General features: G+C 41.7%; 2 protein-coding genes across 3 annotated transcripts in view; one reads left to right on the top strand and one right to left on the bottom strand.

Annotated features, from left to right (window-relative positions):
• Nucleotides 1-10,421: 10,421 nt before the first annotated feature.
• On the bottom strand, nucleotides 10,422-11,450 carry Capza3 (capping actin protein of muscle Z-line subunit alpha 3). The gene has a single exon (XM_021191814.2). It carries the CDS (start codon nucleotides 11,336-11,338, stop codon nucleotides 10,439-10,441), a length of 900 nt encoding a protein of 299 aa, XP_021047473.1. The 5' UTR covers nucleotides 11,339-11,450; the 3' UTR covers nucleotides 10,422-10,438.
• A 146-nt stretch (nucleotides 11,451-11,596) lies between these two features.
• Plcz1 (phospholipase C zeta 1) overlaps nucleotides 11,597-26,251 on the top strand; it is a 50,562-nt gene continuing 35,907 nt past the window's right edge. Inside the window, exons 1-4 of one of the 2 annotated variants that reach the window (XM_021191406.1) lie at nucleotides 11,597-11,663; nucleotides 12,265-12,422; nucleotides 13,188-13,311; nucleotides 23,576-23,807. In XM_021191406.1, the coding sequence (XP_021047065.1) occupies nucleotides 12,388-12,422; nucleotides 13,188-13,311; nucleotides 23,576-23,807 (391 nt within the window). In that variant the 5' untranslated portion in view covers nucleotides 11,597-11,663; nucleotides 12,265-12,387. Of the gene's footprint in view, nucleotides 11,664-12,264; nucleotides 12,423-13,187; nucleotides 13,312-23,572; nucleotides 23,808-26,251 lie in introns of both variants that reach the window. The other variant, XM_021191407.1, reaches the window with a different exon arrangement.

Genomic DNA, 26,251 nt, shown 5'->3' with positions numbered 1-26,251 from the left:
GAGAGAGAGAGAGTTTTATGAGGGCAGTGATAGGCTAAAGAGAGAACAAGTCAGACACAGGTGAAAGTAGAATGAGCCAGAGAATGAGAAGGAGCCAGAAGATTAGAACAAATTATCAGTTGGTATGAGGCCAAGCAGAGCAACTCAGGAGAAGGCTAGAGAAGTCAGATTGGACCAGTCAGCTTGGAGAGGAGTTTAAGCCGGAACAGCTGAACTGAATCAGCAAGCCAGAGATCAGAAAGAACTAGAAAGGGTGAGCTTATTTATCAGCAAGTCTGAGGCTGAAAACATTCTAGGCCTAGATTAGGTTGTACAGAGGCTAGAAGATCCCAGGACTCGATATAGGTTAGCAGACAGAAGCAGCAAACCTCTAAGATGACAATTCCACAGGAGAATAGAAAATACTTTAACAGAAAATACTTTAACTTGGACCATTGCCTAAATTTAACAGAAAATAGAAAATACTTTAACTTGGACCATTGCCTAAATTGCTTTCCAAGATCCATAATTCCTAGTACATAGACATTTTCAGGATTATAACATGTAGAAACATTGGTAGAAAATAATTTCTATATGCTCTAAGTCCAGTGATGCAGAGTACTGTGTGCTTTACTGATGGCTCAGCTCAGATGTCCCCATGATAGGCACACCTGAGGGAACTGTTTACTGTACAAATTACTTTAGGATTTTCCTCATTGCATTTCTAGAAAGATAGAGAGGAATTTCGACAGCCTAGTATGCTGTTTTTTGGTCAAAGTTGATAAACAGGAAAGAGAGAGCCTCAGTTGACAAACGCCCTCACTAGATTAGTCTACGTGTAATCCAGTGGGACGTTTTCTTGATTCATGGTTGATGTGCAGGGACCCAGCCTACTACAGGTGACATCACACCTGGGTTGTGGTCCTTAGTTGTGTAAGAAAGCAGAGCGAGGAAGCTGTGAGGACCACCTCCATGGCCTCTGCTTCAGTTCCTGCCTCAGGTTCCTGCTTGAGATTTTGTCCTGCATTCCCTCAGTGAAGAACTGTGACCAATAAGATGAAATAAACCATCTTCCCTCACGCTTGCTGCTGGTCATAGTATTCGTCAAGACAATAGGAACATAACCAGGACACCAGATAGTTTTCTAACTCTGGATTTAGGAATCTAACTGTAGAGTCTGGGAGGAAATCTGTTATGTTCTGCTGACTCCGTAAAACATCTCTGCTCTTTCGTTATTTCCAAACGCCCCCCCCCCCCAGGCTCAGACCGTCAGGGCTACGTTTCCATTGTACACTTAAAACATTCATGGATGTATCTTGAGTTTGGCTACCGTAGTGCCTGTAATATTTTCCAGCTGCTATGAAAGAACAGCAGAGGGGAGTGATATTCTGCAGTCACATTCTTGGGTTGGTTATAAATTTGTTATGTAATACTAAGTCTCATGGTTTCTGTTCTTTGTTTGGAAACTCCAGGGCCTCTGGGGAGTGTGTGATTTGTAGTAAAGGACACAAAGCAGCTCCAATCCCCATTGAAAAATGTTAACCCCTTTCCCGGTCACTCTCATTTCCCAGGGGGGAAGAAATCTGACTAATAATTTTACAGTTAATTTCTTCCAATGCAGCTCTTGGTTAAAACAAGAAATGGATTTTATCTTTCTGGCTTTGCTGCTTCTGACGTATTCATTGAACTGTCACAAGTAGAAATTAAAAAACGAACAGTTCAGCAGCTTCTCTCAGCTAATTTTCTTTGCCATTAGGGGCGGAGGAGTGGTATCCAGATAGCTATGAGCAGAGTTGAAGGTGATAGTGTGGGAGACTGGACACGGGGGAAACATACCCGTGGCTCTCTGAAGTGCCTCTGAGAAAGGAAGCTTGTTTTAATTTTGAGTGAGTCTCAAATGAAGCTATGCTAGCTCTTCATGATTAGGCTTTCAGAATCTCTAGGCCTGCTGAGAAATGCCAGAGTTTGGGCGTTTACCTGTTCAGGCTGCACACTCCTTATAGGTCCCAGTGTCCCTTAGCATCTTCTAGTCAATGGCCTGGGAGCAGCACCAACACATGGAGCCTGCTTCACTTCAAGCAGGAACAGGGTAGAGCAATTCCTTCCCTTTCGGTTTGTGCTTGTTTGTCAGGCGTGTGAGCGGCATCTTTGTCTTTACCTTCCCTCAGCTTCTGCTCTCTGGCTGCAGACTTCTCTCTCCTGGTGTGAGGCAGAGATGATGTAGGAGGAAAGACGGGACAGGGTGTGGTGGGGCAGGGGCAGTTCAGTTCATCTAAAGTTCTTGCTGCTACTGAATAAGGAAAACCATGCTACTTTTTATTTTTGTGCTATGTTTATTCTGGTATGTGTACATGGGTGTATGTATGTATGTATATGTGTGTGCACCTGTGTGAGTGTATGTGTGTATGTGTATTCACATACACCTGTGAATGTGTATGGGTGTGTGTGCACCTGTGTGAGTTTATGTGTGTATGAGTGTGTTTATGTGTGTCTATGTGTGCGTGTGTGTGTATGTGTGTGAGCATGTGTATGTGTGTGTGTGAGCAAGTGTATGAATGTGTGTTTATGTATATGTGTGCATACTTTTGTGCTTTTGTGTGCATCTGTGTTGTGGGGATTAAGCTCAAGTTGTTGGGTTTTACCCACTGAGCCACCGTGCAAGCCCTCCATCTCATTTTGATTTGATACAGGCCTTTCACTGAGGCAGGGGCTCAGTGGTTTGGGTAGACCAGCAGGCCAGCAGGCCCAGGGCTCCTTTCTCTGCCTCCTTGGTACTGAGATTGTAGGAATGTACAACACACAGCTTTTCCTCAGGCATCAGGGATGGAACTCCAGTCACCACACTGGGGTAGGCTTCCCACCTCACACCGCTGTCTGCCTTGCTACATTTTCAGGACCTTAGTTTTGGGCTGTGTCCTGGCTTCTCTTCTTTAATTTAACCATGCACCCATTTCCTCTCTACTCCTCATAGCTCACTCACTTTCTTCTCAGCTGTAGTACACCTAACGATATTAAGAATGGGTGAGAAAATAATTGAGGAAGTGAGTACAGGAAATATTTATTAAGAAATATCGGGGGGGGGGCCTGGAGCAAGGGCCTAGGGATTTAGAGGGCATTCTGCTACTGCAGAGGACGGGAGCTCAGTTCCCAGGCCTCATAACTGCCTGCAACTCCAACTCCAGCTCTGGTACCCATTTTGGGCTCCTATGGAGACATCTGTACAGATTTATGTATATGTGTTCACGTGCGCATGTGAACACACACACACACACACACCCCACACAAAAATATTTAAAAAAACCACTGGGATACTGTGTGGCAAATTTTCTAAAAGCACATAGTGATCATAGTATTTCCCCTTCTTCAGTAATGACACTCCACAGCAATGACATTCCTCATACCCTTACCATGCTGCAGGGGGATATCTCTGATGACACTCCAGTACCTTCTACATCCACCTGCAGTGCTCACATCAGTCTCGTGGTTGCGTGCTTGAGGTCCTAGGCACTCCCAAGTCTGATGACAACAGTGTTACAAACTAACCAGTAAAGACACTCGGACAACCACTGTCCCCGAAGCGGAGGACACCCAAGTGCTGTTAGTATCACAGATCACATTCTGGGAGTGGAAAAACCCAATCTGTCCAATTATCAAATCTCATCCACACTATAAATTCTTTATTCCTATGAGGATAGAGCATGGACACAGTGTTCTAAAAGAGTGCTTTACATCTTCTAAAATAAGAGTGAAAGTGGCTAGGGAGATAATAACAGTATGTTGAGAGTTAAATTTATGTAACAAAATTAATTCAGGAAAGTTTTTGTATTTATAACCTAGAAGAGCATACTGTTTTTCAGCAGAGGTAAAATGAACTATATGTACAAAAAAAATTACCTAAAAAGCTGTCAAAAACACTTTAAAATGTACCACAAGATACGTGCTTTTGTGTTTATACATATGTGTGTTTATGTGTGTGTGTGTGTGTGTGTGTGTGTGTGTGTTTGTGTGTGTGTGTGTAGTCTATGCACCTACCCCTTAAGACAGAAGCAGCCAGGCCTTGCAGCCTGAAGAGATCAGGCCACACCTCCCTGCTGCCCTTCCTGGGATAGAGGACCAGGAATCTATGCTGTGTCCTAACAAGAGCTTCCAATTTATGGTCCTGACCAGTACCTGGTTACTCCCTGTTTCTTGTCACGTGCTATGTTGAAACAGATCAAGCTGTCTACAACTTCCTGTCAGCCTCCCCAACATCTTAATAAAAGTCTGATATTTCCTTCACTCTTGAGATTTCTCAGGAGATGGCCACAGACACGGGTCCTCTGGCCTCTCTCCTGCCACCCTCTCAGGGTGACTCTCTCTTCCTAGCCTTCTGTCTCACTGTTAATGAAGCCCTTTAAGGCTCCATTTGGTGGTCTTTAATATATTATACTGTTTCTATCAAATGACCTTGTTTTCCTCAATATCTGAAGGAATTCTTTGTCAGCTTCCTTTTCCCAGGCTGACTGCTGCTGGATTGTCATTATTTCTTCATTATTATCATCATGATGACCCCGTGTAGAGACTTGGCCCTTTAGCGTCTGCTGGCCTCCCCTTCAGCCAGACCTGAAGACCTGAATTCTTTCACGTTTCAGGTTTTGTTACCTCTCTTTGAGGTCCCACATGTTTGTCCCTATGCCTTTTTTTTTTTAAATCATACCTTTTAATTTTCTAATTTGTCATATTTTGTTTTGAGGTCCCCAGTTAAGAGAGACGTCTTGTCAGTAGACAAGCCTCCTTAAGGAATCCATGAACACTTGGTGATGATAAAGACATCAGGAGAATGTACCTGGCATGGACGAGCTTGAAAATTCTAGACTGTGCTTGGGATAAAGATATCAGAAAGTTAGAATCCTGGAAGGTAGAGCTTGAGACATTCTCTTTGTTTTGGAGTTTTGCTTATCAACCATTTACTGCTCACCCAATGACCCCAAGATGCTCCATGCTTGCAGCTGAAGAAGTGTCTCATTCTAGTGGTGCATGGGATGGAAAAACTTGGTATTGGTGAAGTCATGCAAAAGTAGTAATCGTTAGAACTGAACTTGAACTCAGGTGCCCTGACACAGTCTCATAGATTTCAGCTGATAAACGAAAGATTCTTCCTAAGAAAATCAGGAAAATATGGACACCTAGATTAAGACAAACAGGTCCCATGCTTAACTAGAAGTGCACTTTGCCAGAATCTAGGGCTGGAGAGACTGTGCTGGAAGGGTGGCCAGGCCTGGCTTCTTGGGAAAGATGTTGGGAGCCCAGCGAAGCCACTGCGGTCTGTGGAGTGATGAAGTCGCTGAGATCTCAGACCCAGAAGGCTAAGGGGATCTGGAATGTCCTCCCTAGTCAGTAAATGTTACAGAGAGGTGTTTAATCAAGATTGTGAGTAAATCAGCGGGTAATCAGCAAAGGTTTATGAAAGCTAATTGAGAAGAGCTTCGCAGAACAAGAAATTAAAGTAGGGCAATTAGAAAACTCATTAAGTGGGAAGTCACAAGCTTCATTAATACGTTGGCAAAGAAAAGGAATAAGAGAAGCACTTACAGAGATAGAAACCCCAGAACTGATGATTCCTTAGCATAGGTGGAAATGAGCGTTAGTAACTTCAGTTCCCTGTCCATGCCAGACACCTTACATAGAAAATTTCCATGAAGAAATGCACTTGGTGTTGATGTGGCATAAGCTACATACATTTTAAAGGTTTTACACCATATTGCTTTAAATACTCAATATTGCTTATGAAAGCCTCTGTGGCTGCTTAGACTCTCCCTCCCTCCCTCCCTCCCTCCCTCCCTCCCTCTCACCCTTCCTCCCTTCCTCTTTCCTTTCCTCCTTTCTTTGTGTTTTTGTGAGATAGGAATCATGTAGCCCACGCTGGTCTCAATTTCACTCTATAGCCGAGGATGACCTTGAACACCTGACCTTCCTGCTTCCGGTTCCCAAGTGTTAGGATTATAGGTGTGCTCCATTATGCCCAGCTCAGTACTCTCTCAATATTACTGAGGGATTATAGATGTGCTAAGAATGTGTCTGCAGGGTGTTTGTAAATATGCAGTGTAAGCATTAGTGCCTTTGTGTCTTTTTAATACGAAACTTTGGGTAATTGGTCTTGAAGGAAATAACTCAAGGTATGGAAAATATATACACTCATTGTAGGATAACTCATAGCAGAGGGAATTCTAAAAATTTAAATTATATATGAGGAAAGAATGGCTGTCTTGTTATGGTACATTTATAATATGAATAACATGTAAATAATTAAATTTATAAGCTCAAAAAATTTTGAATGATATGGGACAGTGTTTATGATACATGCATTATGTAAAAGAGTATCAAATATAAATTTTTATTGCATATATCTATAATTTTGAAAACTCTACAAAATTGGATGGAGAAAAATAGATCAACACTTTGCATCTTAAGAATTTCCTGCATGTGACAGATATTTAGAAATATCAATATTTTTGTATTTAATGGGTTTTTGGTTTGCTTTTAACTTCATTTAGGCAAGGCTGGACTTGAATTTGTGATCCTCCTGTCTGAGCCTTGTGAATGCTGGGATTACAAATGCAGCTAGTAATATTATTGTCCAGGTTGAATGTTAAGGGCGTGTGATGGTTTGTACCCATCATCTACTTCACCAGATCTAGGATCCTCTAGAAAAGAAGCCCCTGGGCTCCCCAGGGAAGAGTTATCTAGACTAGGAAAAGCTCTGGGAGGGCCTCTGAGGGACTGGCAGGATAGAGTTCATAGAAATGTGAAGACCCATCCTGAAGGACCCAGTCCTTGGGAGTGGATTCGCGTGGCATGCAAAGGGGCGATAAGCTGAGCAAGGGGCCTTGCGGTCCTTTCTTTTCTGACAGTGGATGCAGGAGGACCAGCCCCCACCACCAGCACTGCCTGCCACGATGGATAAGACTCTGTTAGACACAGTAAACCCTCCCTGTCTGTAGCTTGCTCTTGACTGGGCGTTTTATCCCAGTAGCAGGAAAAGCAGCACCATAGCTGGGAAGCTAAATGTGTCTGTCATTTCCCCATAAACTCTTGGGTCCTGCTCTGGAAAGATCTAGAAAGTCACATTTACGCCCGAACCATAAACTACATCGTGTTTTTAATTAAAGGGGTTATCTGATAGCTTCATTTCAGTTCAGGAGAACAACTTTATTTTCTGTTTTATTTGAAGACTTTGCCTCTTTCTTTTTCTTTTTCTTTTTCTTTTTCTTTTTCTTTTTCTTTTTCTTTTTCTTTTTCTCTTTCTTTCTTTCTCCTTTTCTTTCTTTCCTTTCTTCTTTCTTTCTTTCTTTCTTTCTTTCTTAAACATAACAGGTGAAATCCTGGCTTTGGTCCATATGTAGTGATTAGTAGAGATGACTTTTACTGGGCAATTTGTTTTCTGAGAAGTGATTTTAAATAAACAGAAACTAGGCATGCTACTGCAATATTTCCTAAAATGTGGTTCGGATTGGTAGACTTTGCTTCAGAGATACTTCTGATATTTGGTTTAAAATGTAGATATTCTCCGTTGGGGAATGTAGCTCAGTAACAGAGGGCAAGTGGTCTCAGGTTCAATACCTAACATGAGACAGGAGAGAGAGAGAGAGAGAGAGAGAGAGAGAGAGAGAGAGAGAGAATATGCATTTCTGGATGGGCTCCAAAAATGTGTATTTTTGAAGACATACACAGAGAATTCTCAAATCAAACGAAAGAGCCAGGGGTGAGGAGATGGCTCAGCAGGTAAAATGCTTGCTGAACAAGCATGGGGACAGGCATTGAAATCCCCAGCACCTGAGGAAAAGAAGCTGGCATGGCCACCCATCTGTAAGTGCTGTGTGGCAACAGGAGGATCATGGGAACTTAGCCAGTTTAGCCATATTCTGGGGCTGAGGGTACAATGAGACACTCTCAGAGGACACCCAACACGGACATGCCGCTTCCGCACGCACATGTATACCATCCCCTACTCCCGCAAGCACAAACATGTAAACACCACTGCACACAGATGTAAATAATAAATAACAAATCACCAGTCGCTGGGGAAGATACGCAGTTTAGAAATTCCTGCACGGGCTCTTGTCTGCCCCAATGTGGACGAGTCGGAGCCGGCTCTTTTTTTCCCCGGGTGCATGGACTCAAGATCCGAAGCACTTTTCTTTTCAGATCAATCAGGATTGGAGAATGGGGCCTACTGACTCCTTCCCCGTAATCTCGTTCTCCATTTCAGGAGGAATTCACTGTAAGAGCAGTGGGTGATTGCATCCAGGATGCACGCTGGGTAGCAGCAGATCCCTTGTCTGGGCCATCTCTCTGTGCTGTGTTGCCCACAGAACTGCCCAGCAGAGCCCACCATTCCTGGGGCGACCTGGTTTTCTCATTGCAGTGATCAAATGCCAGGCAGAAACAACACAGCAGAGAGAGAGGTAGGTTTTCCCTTAGTTCATGGCTTCAGAGAGCTCCATCCGTGGTCATGGGGCCGTTGGTGTCTGGACAGACATCATGATGGATGGGTGCACGTGGGAAAGGGACTGCCATTTCATGTAGAGATCAAGCAAAAAGGAACTAGATGACAGTTTTGACCTTTAAAAGCATGTCCCCAGTGACCTGCTCCTTCAGACTAGGCCCAATCTCTAGAAGTTTCCAGAAACTACCCCAAATAGTGGCATCAGTTGAAAATTAAGTATTCAAAACTGGGCCTTGACCATGGGAGGGGACCTTCTCATCCCATGCTCAAAGCAACACGTGATGATTTAACAAGCCACCCCAGAGAGGCGATCCATGGAGTAGGATCTTTAGTCATCTACACCAGTCACTGGGCATGCTAGTCTGAAATGTTGTCCCTAAGGCTGGTGGCTTCAGAGGCCTCCAGGGGATCATGAGTGTGTATAGATTTTATGACCATCCCTATAAAAGGGATTTTGAAGAACTACCTTGTTTCCTTCCAAGGTGTGCTGTATAAAAAGGATCACTGCCCGCGAGGAAGCAGACATGGTCTCAGCTTGCATCTTGATCTTGGATCTTCCAGCTTCAGTCTGGTGAGTGCTAATTTTCTAGTACCAGCTACTCATTTAACGGTAATGCCTTTTGTTTGTTCATTTTTGTTTTGTATTTTATTTCATGTTGTGTGAATGGAGTTGGGGATAGGCACTCCTTTGGAGGTAAGAGGACAACTTGTGGGTATTGATTTTTTTCCATCATGTGTATTCTTGATGGAGCTCAGGTTTAGACATGGCAGCAGGGAACTTTACGTGCCAGGCCATCTCACAGACCCACACCCCTCAGTATTTTACTGTGGCATCCTGAACACATTAAGAAGTTGTATGTCTTGATGACTTGAGCAAACTTGAAACCTTATACATTTTTCATGTAAAATGGGGGGTAATACTAGAACCAGGCAGATGATGAACTATTGTTTGTAAAACATTTAGTATGGAGTTTGCTATGAAGCGGGCATTAGACAGGTTTATAGGAACAACTTTATGTTGGCTCAGCTACACAAGGTTTCTAGGCCCTGCTACTCTAGAAGTTCAGAGATGCACAACAATTCCATACCCTCCTTAGGAGGGGTATGGGAAGGGAGCAGGAGAGAGGTGGAAGCAATTTTACTAATTTCCTTCATTTTTATTTTATGTGTCTGAGTGTTTTGCTTGTATGTGTAGGCAGTGCTGTGTACTTCGTAACTCAAGGAGCTCTGGGACTGGAGTTACAGGCAACTGTGAGCCACTATGTGGGTGCTGAGAACTGAACCTACCTCTGATGGAAGAACAGCCAGTGCTCTAACTCCTAAGATACCTCTCTAGCATCCTGAGAGATTTGATGTTCGCTGGTTTCGTAGAATATCCAAACCCAATGTTATTTGTTAAGTTTCACCCAATTCTTGTTGATCTCAAACTGAAGAGTAATGTGAAGTAGCATTTGCAGAGTGATGTGAACACCTATTCAGTTCCACAGAGAGGCTGAATTCACACACAAGCAAGTCCACAGGCATACAGGTGCACAGAGACACACAGAGACACACAGATACATACACAGACATACTCCCACACCAACATAGACACAGATGCAGAAACACAGACACAGACATAACCAGGCACACACACACACACACACACACACACACACACCTACACACAGGCACACAAACACAGACACACATACAGGAGTCATATAGACTTAATCATGGCCACCTCCTAAATTATTTTAGGCTCTAATAAAAACCTCTGAGTTTGTGACAGTTAACATTATGAAATGTATTTACCCTTTTCCTGTGTTGGTGAATACTGACTGTATAACACGATTTCTTATTCTTCCCCCTCTTCAAACTGGCATAGGACTAAAGACAGGCTTATTACAAGTCCAAGAGCTTCTCGATTATATCCAACCACTTACTCCCCAGAAAACACTTTAGCTTGAGATGATAGCCAGGAGCAGCAACCTTTTATATTATCCAGTTGCACAACACACTTCTTGAGTAAATAACGTATCCTAGCTTGGGGTACATCACCAGATTCAAGTCTGAGAGGATCCGTTGCCAGTCAATCAAAGTGCGTGTCACTGGAAGATCCCTGCGTAATATTTTTCTCAGGGCTTCGTTAGACAACTCCTGTAGTTCTTCTATGACAGCAGCTTGAAACTTATTCTCTTGTTCTTCCACGAGCCTTGCGAAACTGAGAGCCAACTGAGCTTGATTGACCACCTCCAAGCTCTCTTTTAGGTCCTTGGAGATTTCAATATGAAGGTTGACACACCTGAAGAAGTGAGCTTGTACAAAAATTCTTCCTGTTACCTGGGTTAGAAATGGGTTTACCTGGAAGATCCACTTAGACTTCCAAAGACCGTTCCAGCACTGTCCATTGTCATAGCTGTGGTCTTCAATGCAAGCTATTAAGAATTCTTTGCTTTTGACTGTTTTTCTCAGCACATTGCAATTTCCATTTGGGTAGTGATCATTCACGTAGAGTTTTAAGGCACACATAACAACAGATCTCAGGTACTCGGTCTCATTCCGAATGATTCCGTGGCTTTGGATGTCCCTCAGCTGATTCTGGAGCAGGTCAAACCTGAAAGAAAGTTTGCTCTGGTAGTCAAAGAAGCGGAAGTCACCCATCACATTGTGGTGAGACAGGAGGACTGGGTTGCCGTCGATGCAGAGTGGGACGCAGTATTTTTGGCAGTGCTGATGGCCTGCGCACTCACCCTGATGGTGCATGAGCTTTTCATCTCGGATAAGCAGACAGAGGTCATCAAAGGCATTCACAAATTCCCCAGGAGGAGCCTGGACTAAGAGCCTGTGGATGACTTTCTCTTTCTCTTTCCTACTCAAGACGCTGAGTGACATGGCCAGTGGTGGCAGAAGCAAAGCTTTGGAAGTGAAAGGTGCTCACAGGGTGAGAAAACGGTCCATGGGATACCTTGCCCATTCACGGTGTTACTCATTCAAGCTTTAGAGCAGTATGTTGGGCCATGAAGAAGGGCAGTCAGTCAAGCTCTGCAGAGCCCGGTGAAGTCACAGAGAAGTATGGAACTTCTAATGACATCACAATGAGTACTCCAAACCAGAGAAGAAAATGATAGTAACCTGACAGTGTGTGGTTCACTGACAAGCCACACCAACTGTGAAGGTTTTAAGAACTTCGCTTCTGGACAAGTCTTCTTTGAAAGTGGTATGTTTCCTCTGTGTCTGTTATGTGACATTGGCAGTCTAGAGATGGTCCCTGGGGTTTGGACTCAGCATTGGATAGCATGTGGTCTCTTCAACTGTCATATGGTACTGATTTCCACTCAGGCCCTTAGAATAGCTGCCCCACCCTGGGGGTAAACATTGTGATGAAAGACTTGAGGGTTAGAAACAAAATAGGAAACACAAAATGAGATACAACGAAGGCTGAGAAATAGCTCAGCCCGTAAAGGTGCTTACCACCAAGCTTGAGAAGCAGAGTTTCGTTCCCAGGACCCACATAATGGAAGGAGAGATTCGCCTTCTGCAAGTTGTCCTCTGATCTCAGTGCACATGTTACAAAAAGTGTGAGCTTGTGTACATACACATACACACAGACAGACACACACATAGACACAGATGGAGTTTACTGAAAATGCCAGTGGGATTAGAAGTTCTCAGAACATAAGAAGTCAAATATTTTAGGCAGGGACCACATCTTTCATGTCCCCCACGCCCTCTCTCTCTTATGTGTGTGTACTTTTTGAGTGCACGTTGATCTGCAAGAGCAAAGGCAACAGGCTATGTGTTCTCTGCCTTTTCCCTAGAAAAGTGGTAGCAGTGAGAACAGCTGATGACGGTCACAAAAAGACAGTGTTACTTCTAAGACTAAGTGACACTTAAGACGAAGAACCCTCTATGGGAGGACAAGCAGCCCAGATCATGAAATCATGGAAAGCCAACTTCATGAGTTCGCAGAAGCAAGATATCCATCCCATTGGTCTCCCTGCCTCATTCTCTCTCTGCTTGCTTCCTTCTCTTCACCTGACTCTCGGTCTCTTCAGAGTCACGAACTCAAGAGCCTGCCATTTAAGTGTGAGCTTTCTGCTTATTTCCATAGCTCTGAGCTTCCTGGGTTTTCTTAGCTTCCTACATTCTATCATCATTCTTGTTATGATAAGAGAATGCATTTTTTTTTCATATTGAGCCGTAGTCAGTAAGGTTAAGACTTACTCATTAGTTTTAACAACGAAAGATGGAGCAGAAATTGGAGCAACTTTCTCCTGTAGGACATTTGACTCACCTAGTGAACACGCAGTAGCCTATGTTTAATGTTTTATGAATGTATCCAGTGCTCTGACTTCTGTAAACTTAAGTGTTGATTTTTCTCATCTTTCTTGATGAGGGAGGTCAGGTGGGGTAGAGAATCTTGGAGCTCAGGCACAGGCTCTCAGACCAACAGTGTGTAGTGACAGTGTGTAGTAACAGTGTATAATAACAGTGTGTAGTAATAGTGTGCCTCCGGTTTTAAGAAACCATCCTGTATTTTAACTGAGTTACGTCTTTTTATATCTTCCACACCTTTCCTATGGTTGAAAAGCTGTTATTTTATTGTAAATAGTGCTTATTTACAATTGTCTGAGCACAGGATAGATGATCTGTTAAAGCCACAGACAAATTATTTCTCTAAGAATTTTAAATCCCTCAGTGAGTGACTTTGAGAATTTCCTTAACTTTCTGTGCTTCATACATGGTTTTTGTCAAAGATTCAGGATGATTTTAGAGGTGGAAAAATCAACGTTGAAATTACTCACAAACTGCTTGAGAGACTTGATTTCCCTTGCCACTTTGCTCATGTGAAACATATTTTTAAGGTGAGATGACACCCTTTCCCTCCCTGTTCCACTCTATGAAGGGTTTATTCCAGTGTAAGTAGACATTAGTAGATACTTGAGTACTTTAGGAACTACACATGGGGCTGGAGATATGGCCCATGGTTAAGAGCACTGATTGCTCTTGTTGAGGACCTGTGTGTAGTTCCCAGCATGCATGGCGTGCCTCACAACAGCCTGTTCCAAGTTCCTGACTCTAGTTCCAAGGAACCTAGTTCCTTCTTCTGACCTGACCCAGCTCCTTTAAGTACACGACACACACTCAGATACATATACATGGACCTATATAAGTATTGAAAAATACATGCAGAAAAACCAGTATCTTAGGACCAAAATAAACTAATGGCTATTAAATTTTGAAATAATACCAGGACATTGGCTTGGAATAATTTCCTGAGTATATAGAAATGGTCACACCAGATCTGGGATAAAGGTCAAAATTAAGACTGTCTGAACTAGGATTAAATGTAAAAAGTAAATGAATGTCAGTGTTTTATTTTGATGACATGGGACAAGAACAAAGCTCAAAGGAACAGAATAGTGGTGGTTGGCATAAAAGCGGTTGTAGGAGAATACACTTGTAATCCTAGCATTTGGGGGTCCAAGGGGCAGATGACCCCCAAGGGTCAGATGACAAGTTCATGGTGAGTTTCAGCTATGCATTGGGCTTGGTATTGGTCTGGCATACATGATACCTGCTTTAGAAAAAAAACAGTAATCACAGTAACTAATGAAGTAATTGACAAACAAAACCATTAGCAAGGCAGAGAAAAATAGAGTAGGCTCAAATGAATAAATTAGTAAGGGAAAGAGGAGACATTAAAACGAACCCCACAGAATTAAAGAACACCATGAGGGAATATGACCCACCAGAGAGCAGCCGACTTTTAGGAAATGGAGAAACACTTGAACACACAGAGCCTATGAAAAGTAAATAAAAAAGAACTAGGAAACTTGATAATACCAAGTCATTAAGTGAAATATTCAATAAAGAAAAACCTAAGACCAAATGACATTTTAGGTGAAGATTTAGGTGAGGAATCAAGACTCATCCTTTTAAAATACTTCTAGTAAAACTGAAAAAAAAAAAAGATTATAATACTATTTTATAACCGCAGCAAAATCCTGATATCAAAGCTGAGCATGAATACTCCAGAACAACTAACTATAAGCCAGTCTGTTTGGTGAACACAGATACAAATTTCCTCAGCGAAATCTTAGCAAGCCAATTGCATCAACCTTCAAGAAGGATTCTACGTATGCTATGACCAAATGGGAACTGTCAGATGCAAGGAAGGCTCGGTACACAGAAAGCATTTCTACTCCCCACATCAAGAAAATGAAAGGTAAAATGAAATTGCACGATAACCTTCAGTCAACTCTTCTTTTGTAACTTCACAAACTAGAGCCCCAGAGCTGGGGAGATGGTTGAGTAGGCCAAGTGCTTGACTTGAGGACCTGGTTTTGGATCCTTAGTAGTCATGGACAAAGCCGGGTATTGTAGTGAGAAGGCTGGGCCAATTCCACGACAGGCTTCAAATTGGCAGTTAAGGAAACGAGGCCTAAATCTCTGTTTCCAAGAACTGGGCAATTCCACAGGCCTTAGAAGATGCCTTGTCAATGGGTCGGCAACAGTTTCCAGACTTCCTCAACTACTTCCTCAGCCAACAGTTTCCAGACCTCCCCAGCAAGTTTCCAGTCCCCACAAACCCCAGTCATTGAATGTCCATAGAGATGGACCCAACAGATTAACATAGAAGTCACCTACTCTGGAATTCCCTAATATGCTTCAAATCAGGCCTGCAAGCCCACTTGGTTGTCTCTCTATTCCGGTAATGGGGAATTCGAAGCATACTGGACTTCTGCAGAACAAAACACCGTGTTTACGTACTATTTGAGTCCGGGGTATCATTCTTCAATGAATCATGGACCCTGACAGTAACACATGCTTGTAAACCCAACCTTGGGGAGGTAGAGAGGAAGCTCCTGACTAGTCAGTCTGGTCAGTCATTGAGCTCCTGGTTCATGAGATACCCTGTCTCCAAACAATGTGGGAAAGTGACTGAGAGCAACACCTAATGCTGACCTCTGACACCTAATGCTGACCTCTGCCTCCATGCACACATGTGTTATGTACTCATGTATATACACTAATTCGCTCACATATACAGGAACATGCTCACATACATAACTTTCAAGGAAACTGTATAAAAAGAAATAATCTTAAGACAAAAATCAAGCAAGCAAACACCAAAAAACCAACCAAACAAACAAATGAAAAACCCTGCCACTGCCACCAGGAAAAAAAATTCCTCCAAATCAAACTAACTAACTGAGAAAAATAAAATCCAGAAACAAATGAAACACTGAAAACTGAAGCTGAACCCAAAGTCCAAACAAATCAACAACTTCAAACTCTTAAGACTTTCCTCTGTGAGCTGGGGCAAGCAAAGGTTCCCTCCCCAGCCAGTCTAACCTACCCTACAGGGTAGGAAACCCTGTGTTAGCCACGGAAGCTAGTTAAGATGGCGAAGTAAAACAGGTTTAAATTGCAATAGATGAAGTAAAATGGTCTCTGGTTACAGGTGATTTTACATGGGAAAACATGGAGGACTTTGTTAAAAAAAAATCTGCCAGTATTAATAAATCCAGTAAAGTGGCATGACACAGCATCATGTACATAAACCACTGCATTTCTACTCGCCAGCAATGAATGGCTCCAGAAGAAACCAAAAAACAATTTTGTTTCCATTAATATAAAAATGAATCAAGTACCTAGGAATAAGTTTACCCCAGGAGATAAAATATTTATGATGAAGACTAGAAACATCAACAAAAGAAAGTTTAAAATATAGGAATAATTTGAAAGATACTTTGTATAAACAAAAGTAATTTACAGATTCCCCCCTTTCTATTTTCTCTTTTTCCTGATAAAAATAAGAAAAAGATCTTCTAATTCTTATTGGACCAAAGAAGATCTTGTATAGCCAACATAATCTTAAGAAAGAAAAGCTGGAGGAAGCTTTCAAAGTATAATTTGGTTTCAAAAATGAAAGTAAAACAGTTGCAACAACCAAAATAGTAGAGGTAGGAGCTTTTTAATAAGTGTATTAGTTTTCCTCTTACCCAGTTGCACTAGTATATTTATTTATCAAGCTTTAAGGGCACAATAACTGAGCAGTTATTATTCTATTCTAATCCTCTAATCTGGTTACCCCCCAGCCCAAATCCCCAAGATACTATCTATTTTATGGCTTTCTCTGCTCCAGGTGTGTTTCCTGGACTCTCTGTGACTGAATTCCCCACTTCCTCTTTCCTGCCCCTCCCCTGACCTGCAGGAATTCCAGCTCTATTCTCTCCCCTGCTCAGTCATTGGCTTGTATGCTCTCATTATTGGCATACCAGGGAACAGTTGGGGATTGAGCAGATTGAGATAGGAGATTCTCTGAATAAGGACTACAACCAAATACAGGGGAGACAGAAATCAGCATTTGAATCTCCACACAGTACACAATTACATTATGCCTACAGGATGGACATAACATAGGTGTATTAAAAGGAAATGAAGTGGAGATCTGCGAGATAAACCGTTCTTATGCAGTCAGTGATCTTCAGCAGGGATGCCATGCACACTCAGCGGCAGGGTGGCCAGAGATTCTCCTTAATGAGCAGCACTGGGATGCAGAGTGCACATCCACATGCAAAGCTTATGACTGCACTCTAAGGACACACACCAACAAGGCTAAAATCACTCTATAGATGCAAATGTCAGACCCCAAACTAGAAAAGTCCTTGAAGACAACCTAGGAATAAAAAAATCCTCTTCACATCAGTCTCCATATTGGTTTCTAGAACAAACACACAAAAGACCAAGAAGATAATGGAATTACACTCACGGCTTTGGCAGAACAAAGGAAGTGGAAAACCAAGAAAGCAACCTATAGTAACAGGCTACATATCTGCTAAGGGACTAATATCCAAAACACAAAAAGGTTACAAAATGCAGTAGAGAAAAAAAAAAGGATAATAGTCAAATATAAACAAAGGGCCTGTGTGTAGATATTAAAAATATGCAAATAGCCAACAGGTATCTGAAAACTAAACTAGCTATTATAGCAGTGCGGAGCAAACCACAGGAGACATGTCACAGTCCGTGGAATGACATGTGTTTATGCGTGTATTGTAGCAAACATTCATAAGGAGATGGAGAAAAACGAATCCTGCCTACCTTTCCTAGGCGCGTTAATCATTGTAGTCATTATATAAAATGTCACGGAGAAGACCCAAAACACTTGAACATGGGACTTCTGTGATACAGCTCTGGTCCCGAGAAGTCTGTAAACAAACTCTGAGTTTGCCCTGAGTTCCCATGCTTACTGCAGAGCATCCTGACAGCCAAGACATGGAAGCAGCTGAGGTGTTCATCATTCTAGCAATGGGTAAAGAAACCAAGCCATAGCCATAATGTGGACTCCTATACCCTTTGGAAAAATAAAACTGTTCTCCCACTCACAATAGCATGAATAAACCCAGAAGAGGAACTAGGTGCCAAGAAGCCAGACAAAGGGATAAAATACTTCATGATCTTACTGATGAGGAGAATAGGAGATTTTCAAATTCACAGGAGCAAAGGGTGGGGTGCTGGTTAGGAGGGACCAGTATGGAAGGCAGTAGGCTAGTGTTACTCAAAGTATGCGAAATTGCATTACAGCCACAGAATTGATGAATTGATCTTATATTCTCTCTCTCTCTCTCTCTCTCTCTCTCTCTCTCTCTCTCTCTCTCACACACACACACACACACACACACACACACACACACACACACGGCAGAACAGCACATATGTGATACTCATAATATTCCATTAGTTTTATAGTTATTCCCTAATTTATGAAGGTGTTGTGTGTATGTGTGTGACTGAGTGTGTGAGTGTGTGTACACATGTGCTATAGTGTGCATGTAGAGGTCAGAAACAACCTCTAGGAGGGTCAGTTTTCTTCTTCTACCATGTAAGTACTGGAGATTAAACTCAGATTGTAAGGCTTTGTGGCAAGCTCTTTTCCCTGCTGAGCCATCCCAATGAACCAAAGTATGTAAATGTTTTATGTCAATTTTGCCCAAGCAATGTAATTTAAAGAATCAGCAACCAACCCGTAGCCTCCCCGACCCTCCTGTAACGCATGGCCCCAGGATTGCCCAAGCCCTCCCTGTCTGTCTGATCTGATGCTATGGCTGACAAGGTGAAAGAGGAGGTGATCAATGAGGAGTACAAAATATGGGAAAGAACACTCTGGTTTGTGCTTCAATGGTGGTCCAGGCCCTAGAGTGACCCAGCTTAACTGCCCAGTGGCTTCCAGAGGTGACCAGCACGAAGACAAAGACCTCAGCTTTCCTCCGCTCATCCTGGGAACACACACATCAGATGAGAGAGTCAGTATCCTGCTCTCTAATGATGATGCTCAGTGTGGTGCCTTTGGAGAATTTGGAGGTTCTGGCTCTGGGGAAAAATTGAAACAGAAATCAAGATCAATTATGAAGAAGAAGTAAACAAGGCCAGGTACATGACCCAGAACCCTTGAGTCAGGGCCTGTTGCTCTCTGTGACTAAATGGTGTAGAATACATTATATTATAAATATATAAAAAAGAATGAGCAACTTGGAGAAATACTTATTCCAAGGGAGAAACGCTATTGAGATTTCTTTGTTTAAAGAGCTAGCATGAAGGATTCTGGTTTGACAATCTCACTATGTGTCAGGGTGTGGCAATGAATAAAGCAAGAAGACAAGGGTTTCAGTTGAACTTTGTTCTAGAAAGTTGACAGCTTTCTTTTTGAGAACTAGACAAAAAAGAAGAAGGAGGAGGAGGAGGAGGAGGAGGAGAAAGAGGAGGAGGAGAAGAAGAAGAAGAAGAAGAAGAAGAAGAAGAAGAAGAAGAAGAAGAAGAAGAAGAAGAAGAAGAAGAGGAAGAAGAAGAGGAAGAAGAAGAAGAGGAGGAAGAAGAGGAAGAAGAGGAGGAAGAAGAGGAGGAGGAGGAGGAGGAAGAGGAAGAGGAAGAGGAAGAGGAAGAGGAAGAAGAAGAAGAAGAANGAAGAAGAAGAAGAAGAAGAAGAAGAAGAAGAAGAAGAAGAAGAAGAAGAAGAAGAAGAAGAAGAAGAAGAAGAAGAAGAAGAAGAAAACAACTAGATTGGCCAATCTAGGTAGTTAGGGATGCTGGGCTTTCAAATAATATTTTTGGAGATGAGGAATTAGCTCATGTCTAAATTCACATCTGAACACAAAAGGTTCCCTTACCCCCCTCCCCCAACAAGACATTTTACAGCTAGAGTTTTTTTTTTTTTTACCTAATAGCATCTTCTAAGAGGGAGAAAGCCTTGTTGTTCCTGATTTAACAGACTCTACTTGCAATAAATATGGAGACTGAAAAGTATTTTAAAAAGATGTGAACGGTTGTAGTCATTATCTATACAACCTCATATTGCTTTGGAGCTTCTCTCAGACACAGATGATCTGAACCAGGGTTAAAGAAAGCACCCACCACATTGAAAGTACTTTACAGTATGGTCAGCAGTTACCAAAGAGTGGAAATGAGTCAGCAATGGGAAATTTTACTGTTCAGTCGTGGGCAGGCCCAATGGTTATTTTCTTAAGTGAAATATGACAACAGTGCTTATAAAATTCAGGGGCAGAAGGGCCAGGGAATGGTACACTGGGTGATGGCACTTTCTTTCTGGAACCCTCATTGTGGGAGCAGAGAACTGACTTTCCAAAGTTGTCCTCTGGTCTATATATAAGCCTTGGTACATTCCCGCCCATGTAAATATATAAATGTAAAACTTTAAAAAATTAGAGCCAGAATATGCTTAGAATACAGTTTCTTTAAACAAAACAAAACAACAACAACAACAACAAAAAAAAAAAAAACAAAAAAAACTTTAAACAATGACCCCATGACCCTGAGAACTTTGGAAACAGTAGTGATGACTGTGATAAACTTACCTATGAAGGCAGTTCTCAGCCTTCTGATACTTAGGTAAACTGTCTTAGGTAAACTGTCATTAAAAAGATTGATTAAATAAAAACTTAAGGAACGTATATTGTCTGGCTGAATTTTTGTGTAGTTCTTCAGATTAATCATTACTGAGCACTCAAGTCTTTTTTGGCATACGCATGTATATATTGAGAACATGTATGTGTGTGTGCATGTTTGCATGTGTGTACAATGTTCGCGTGTGTGCACATGGGTGTAGCAGTCTGAGGTTGATAGTGGCATCTTCTTGATCGTTTACCAGTTTATTTACCAAGGCAGCATCTTTCAACTGACCTGAGATTTCAGATTCTACTGGATTGACTAAGCAGCTTGCTTGGAGGAACCCCGTGTCATTGCTTCCTGAGAGTTAGGATTACAGGTCACACACTCCCAGCTTTCTGGGTGGGTGCTGGCCATCTCAATTCCAGTCCTCGTACTTGCCCAACAAATGCTTTATCTATTGAACCATCTTTCCAGTCCAGAGCAACCACTCTCACTTAACTACTTGGTAAATTTTTCTTTCTTCATGAGTCCACTTTCTATTGAAGTGAATCTAATGAAACAATGCTGACTTGGGTGACTAAAATCTGGCAGTGCCTCAAAGTATAGAAATGTTAGGCTTAGCCACTGTTTCTGCAAATCATAAATCTCCTAAGCAAATTTCTTAGTCTGTGAAATGGGGGATATTAATCCCACAGGATTGTTGTAGTCATAAATAAGACATTTACGACTTGTCCATGTACAAACCGTGCACTTTGTAAGGAGTGAATGAAGTTGCGCTAGGAATTACTCAAAATGTATTGATTTCCTAAAGAGCTGACATAGATTATGGCATAAATTTATTGTCTTACAAGGTGACTTTTTATTACAAATTTAGGTTAAAAACATTTAAGTTTATGATCTTGGCAATATGTACTGAAGTTCTCTCTACAAGATGAATTATTGAGTCGTGGCTTGAGCAAAAATTTATTAAACGTTTTTTTATTATACTTTTACAAAAAGATTTATTGCTTTGACTTTTAATGGTCTTTAACTTATAGCATTATAATATTTTATAAGCAGTATTACATGAGACTTCAATACCCATACCTATTCTTCGATCCTACCTCTGCTTGTTAGTCAAGTATGAAATTATATTTTTTGAATTTTAAGAATTTGTTACTACAGGACGTAGGTCTTCATAGACTTTATAGTCTCTAGGCAATTAGCAACCCTTATGGATAAATCCATAGCTCTCTTAGGAAGCATTCACTGTGGGAAAGGAGGACGGTGTCCCAGAGAACCTGAAAGACTCTAGAAGAGGTGGAGGTGGCATTCTTTAAAGACAGAAGAATGAGAAGTCCTGTGCATGCAGTGCAGCAGGAGAGCTTGGTGAATAGAAAGGAATCAAACATGGCTGGAGTAGAATCCACCCACGGAGGGGCTGGAGAGAAAAACTGCTTGGGGCCAAAGGGAGGCAAGTTTCTTTCTTGTCTCTGCTTTTCTCTTCCTCTCTTCTCCTTGCCTTTATTTATCCTCCTGTCTTTCCCTCCCCTAACCTCCCCTCCCCCCATCTCTCTGGACACTTTCCTCTCCTCTCCCCTCTCCCCTTGTTTTTTAAATCTTCATTGACTTCTCCTCTTCTCTACTACTTTTCAACAGTTTCATGTGATCCAGGCAAGCCTCAGACTCCTTGTACAACTGAGGATGAACTTGTACTCTTGATCTGCCTGTCTCTACCTCTCAAATGCTAAGATTATAGGCACAAGTCAACACACCTGGCTTGATAGTGGACATCTTAAAGGGTAGACCTTAGAATTTAACTTTTCTTTTGTAGGCAATGGACAATCATTAATGCTTTTGACTAGGAAAATACCAAATATTTTTTGATGAATAAACTGATAGCAGTATGGGATTGACCAGAAATTGGGACCTGGAGAGAAGTACTTCTACTCACAAACCCACAATCTTGACCCATTCAACCAGGTCATTGTGCTTAGTTGGCATGCTTATGGCTTCTGACCTTGTTGATCCTTCAACAGAACAAATGTTCTCTCCTCTTAAATTTTCTAGAAGACAACGGAAGAGTCTTTTCTATCCCTTCCCTTGCTGATGATCCACTGGGACAAGATTTGCATTCTCTCTGTCTGAGAACATTATGTATGAGATGCTCAATCCACCAGTTAGCTGCTTGGGACTTTATTTTTCTCTCCTTGTTATGAGTCTGTCTGTCCTTAGAGGCTGCGAGTTGGCTCATTGGGTAAGCGAGCTTGAGTTTAATCTACAGGACCTACAAGGTGGAGAAAAAGAGCCCACTCTTGAGGGTTCTCTTTGATTCCCACATGTATGCAATGGTATGTACATGCCTAGATATACGTACAAATAAATGTACTAAAATATTCATTTTTTAAATTCATGGAAACCACTGATAAATCTAAAACTTTTATGTGAATGAAAAGATTCTGAGTACCCCCAGTGAAGTATCTTTAAAATAACAAGAATATAAGAAATAAACTCATTGATCAAGATATCTGAGCCTACTTCTTTCTTGTTCTACCCTAAAATCAGATTTTTACTTCTTTGTTCTTGACCAATGTCAGGTCCCTGCCTGGAGTTGCGTCTTTGTCGTTCCCCAATGTCAGATTCCTGCCTGTACTTACTTGTTTGTCATGGCCTAACGTCAGATTCCTGCTAAGCAGCACCCCAAAATGCTCTCCGCACTTCCCTTTTATCTCACAGGGTTTAAATAGACATTTCTCACAACTGCCAGATGAACCCAGTCCTCTTTGGTGGAACCAGTCTGGTTTGTTTCTGTATTGAACCCGATAATTTCTGAGACTTCTTTTCAAGGTGCTTCTTAAGGATTGCAGCCTCCGCAGTCCACCACGATCCTGAATGTGTTTGACATTTACAATCCAGGCTATGAATCGTGAACACATGATCATGGCCTGACCTGACCTGACCTGAGGAAGGAACTGAAGTGGAATGGACCACACGATGGAAATACATAACTGAAAAGCAGTTTACAATCCTATCTTCCTCCAAAGCCCTTCCTATGTGCTCTCTGTGTTGACCTTTGACCTTGATCTCTGATTCACCTTTCCTGACATTTTATCTTCAAGATGGATGCAGCATGAGTTTAACTTGTGTGAATTACCATCTTGTATACAAATACTGTGACACTTCCTTTGTATTTTCCATTCTTCCAGTGTGATTCCACCAGTCATTTTTTTTAAGTAGGAAAATGACAGACAGAGCCAAGGAAGGATCACCATTGAAGAGTTTAGAGCCATTTATCGGTGTATTGTACACAGAGAAGAAATTACTGAGATTTTCAACACATATACTGAAAATAGGAAAATTCTTTCTGCGAACAGTCTGATTGAGTTTCTAACCCAAGAGCAGTATGAAATGGAGATAGATCACTCTGATTCAGAAGAGATCATCAATAAGTATGAGCCCATTGAAGAAGGTAAGCTGCTTACAGTTAAAACCTGTTAAAACCTGTCTATGTATTCATTTGAAAAGAGCTCTTGTAAATTATGACCATCAAATTAAAATTTTGGTGTGGATGAGCTTCTAGGGAGTATAAATGTTATTTTTGTATTTCATAGAATATATACACATTTTTTTTTCTGTGCAGCAATGGTGCCATCTCTACTCAGTTGGCTACACCTCTTCTTTTAACCGAACTTCTAAAGTGTTCAGATCCTTGACTGTGAAAGCAAGATGACAGTTCTATTACCTGTGCCTATAAAGAAAAGTATCTTGAAGGGCCATTGAGATGGCTCAGCTGTTAAGTACTGGCTGCCAAGCCTGTGACATGTGTTTGCTCCCTGGAATCCACACGGTCAAAGGAGAGAATGAACTATTTCTGTAAGGTGTTCATTTGTGCCATGAGTGCATGGACACATGCACACATACATACACATGTGCAGACACATGTATGCACATGCATGTTTGCACAGTCATACACACATGCACAAATGTGCATATACATGCACAGGCATATACATATGTGCACACACACTCTAAAGTAGTATATATACATTAATAGTGTGTGTGTGTGTGTGTGTGTGTGTGTGTGTGTGTGTGATGGGTATAATGACAAAAATGGAAGTAAAACAAAACAATTATAGGTACCATCTTATGCATTCTGCTATTTAAATGTTTAAATAAGAAAGTATGAACCTATGAAATGGGTATGTGAGAATTATATGAAAACACATGTACAAAATCTTGGTCTGCCCCTTGGTCACCACTGTTGTCTACATATATGCTGACTTTCCATCTCTGTATACCGCACCTGATATGAACAGCTTATAACAAGAAGACCATGTTTTTAGATGTCTCGGCCCATGATTGGACCTGTTGGTCTACACATGTGGCAGGGTAGTTTGTCACAATGTGTGTGTGTCAGAGGAACGGGAGTTTGTGGCAGTGAGTTTACTGAATGGCATGAGTTCACATATATAGTTGCCTTGTGCCTGAAAAAAAAAAAAAGATCTTTTCTTGATGTCAACTACCACTCCTGGCTCTGATAATCTTTTCATCCCTTCTTTCTCAAAGATCCCTGAGCCTTCTGGGGATCAGTGCGATATATAGATCCTATTTAGGACTGGGGAACACCACAAGCTCTTATTATCTCAATGTTGACTGGTTGAGAGTGTCTGTGTTAATTGCCATCTTACTTCAAGGAGAATCTACCCTGATGAGGGTGGTTACAATTTGAGGCATGAGGGGGAGGGGAGTTTCACAGACAGGCAGAGGCAAATCATGGAGGACCATGTAGGCCAGAGTTAGGACTGGAGCTTCAGGACAACATTGTGCATCTTGGGAGGATGGTGCATGCGGTGCTGGTGCTGACATGATGAAGGACCTCACTAGCCCCAGGTTGGCCTGAACACTGTTGACCTTTGCTGCCTTTGTAGAAACACATAGAACTTGCATCAGTAGGTAAAGCAGCTAACAGCTCTGTCACCGGCCTGAGCTGGAACGTTTGGCTGACCTTTTAGTCGTTTTCTAATAGCGAGCTTTCTCTAAGGATGTTGTGAATTGATGGATGGTCTGGCTGAAACCCTTTATGCTGCTGTCGGTTAGAAACAGTCATTTGCAGATGAGTACTTTCGGTATCATTGACTTAGTGAACATTATAAAAGAGTCACACAGGCCCTGTTATCTCTGGGTGGTAAATTACATATACAAAAGGGTAGTGATCGACGTCACGGGGCTGTATTTCCATTTAATTTGGGCATTGCAGTTGCTCTCCTTTCAACTTCTGAATTCTTACCCATTGTAGATGATGTCATATGCAGTCAAGAATTCTACATTAACAGTTTAATCACTGATCAGTTTAGACTCAGCCAATGTAGTGTATGATCTTACAGTCCTCAAACTGCTAAATTCCCTGATTTCATCTCATGTGTTCCAAATTAGCCTTTGAAAATCCACAGAGATAAATTTTCGTTACAATCTGATAGTTTTAGAAAGTATTTGTAGAATATTTTATGTGTGTGTGTGTGTGTATGTGTGTGTGTATGTGTTTGAGCATGTGTGTAGAGGAAGACAGCTTTCAGGAGTTGGTTCTCTCCTATATTTTTTAAATTCCAGTGTATTTTTATCAATGTTATAATGTTAATATACTTACATATTTGCATCATCATGAAAAGATGTAGAAGCTCCAGAGTGTGAAGGTAGAAAGCAGGCTCTACAGGTTTAAGTGTGGGGTTGGCAAGTCTACTGACTAATCAGAATAGTGATTCTCTTCTCTCCTTTTACGGTGGGTTCCAGGGATGAAACCCAAGCTTGCCTGGCATGTACTTTTGCCTACTGAGTCGTCTTGTGAGCTCTCCCATCTAGAGGTTTTAAGTGGCCTGCAATGATTTTGATTTCTACTGTATCTTTTTACTGCATCTG

This window comes from Mus pahari, chromosome 2, assembly GCF_900095145.1.
Source record: "Mus pahari chromosome 2, PAHARI_EIJ_v1.1, whole genome shotgun sequence".
Lineage (NCBI taxonomy): Eukaryota > Metazoa > Chordata > Mammalia > Rodentia > Muridae > Mus > Mus pahari.
The sequence above is the reverse complement of the archived record's forward strand: the minus strand, read 5'-3'. Positions and strand labels throughout refer to the sequence as shown.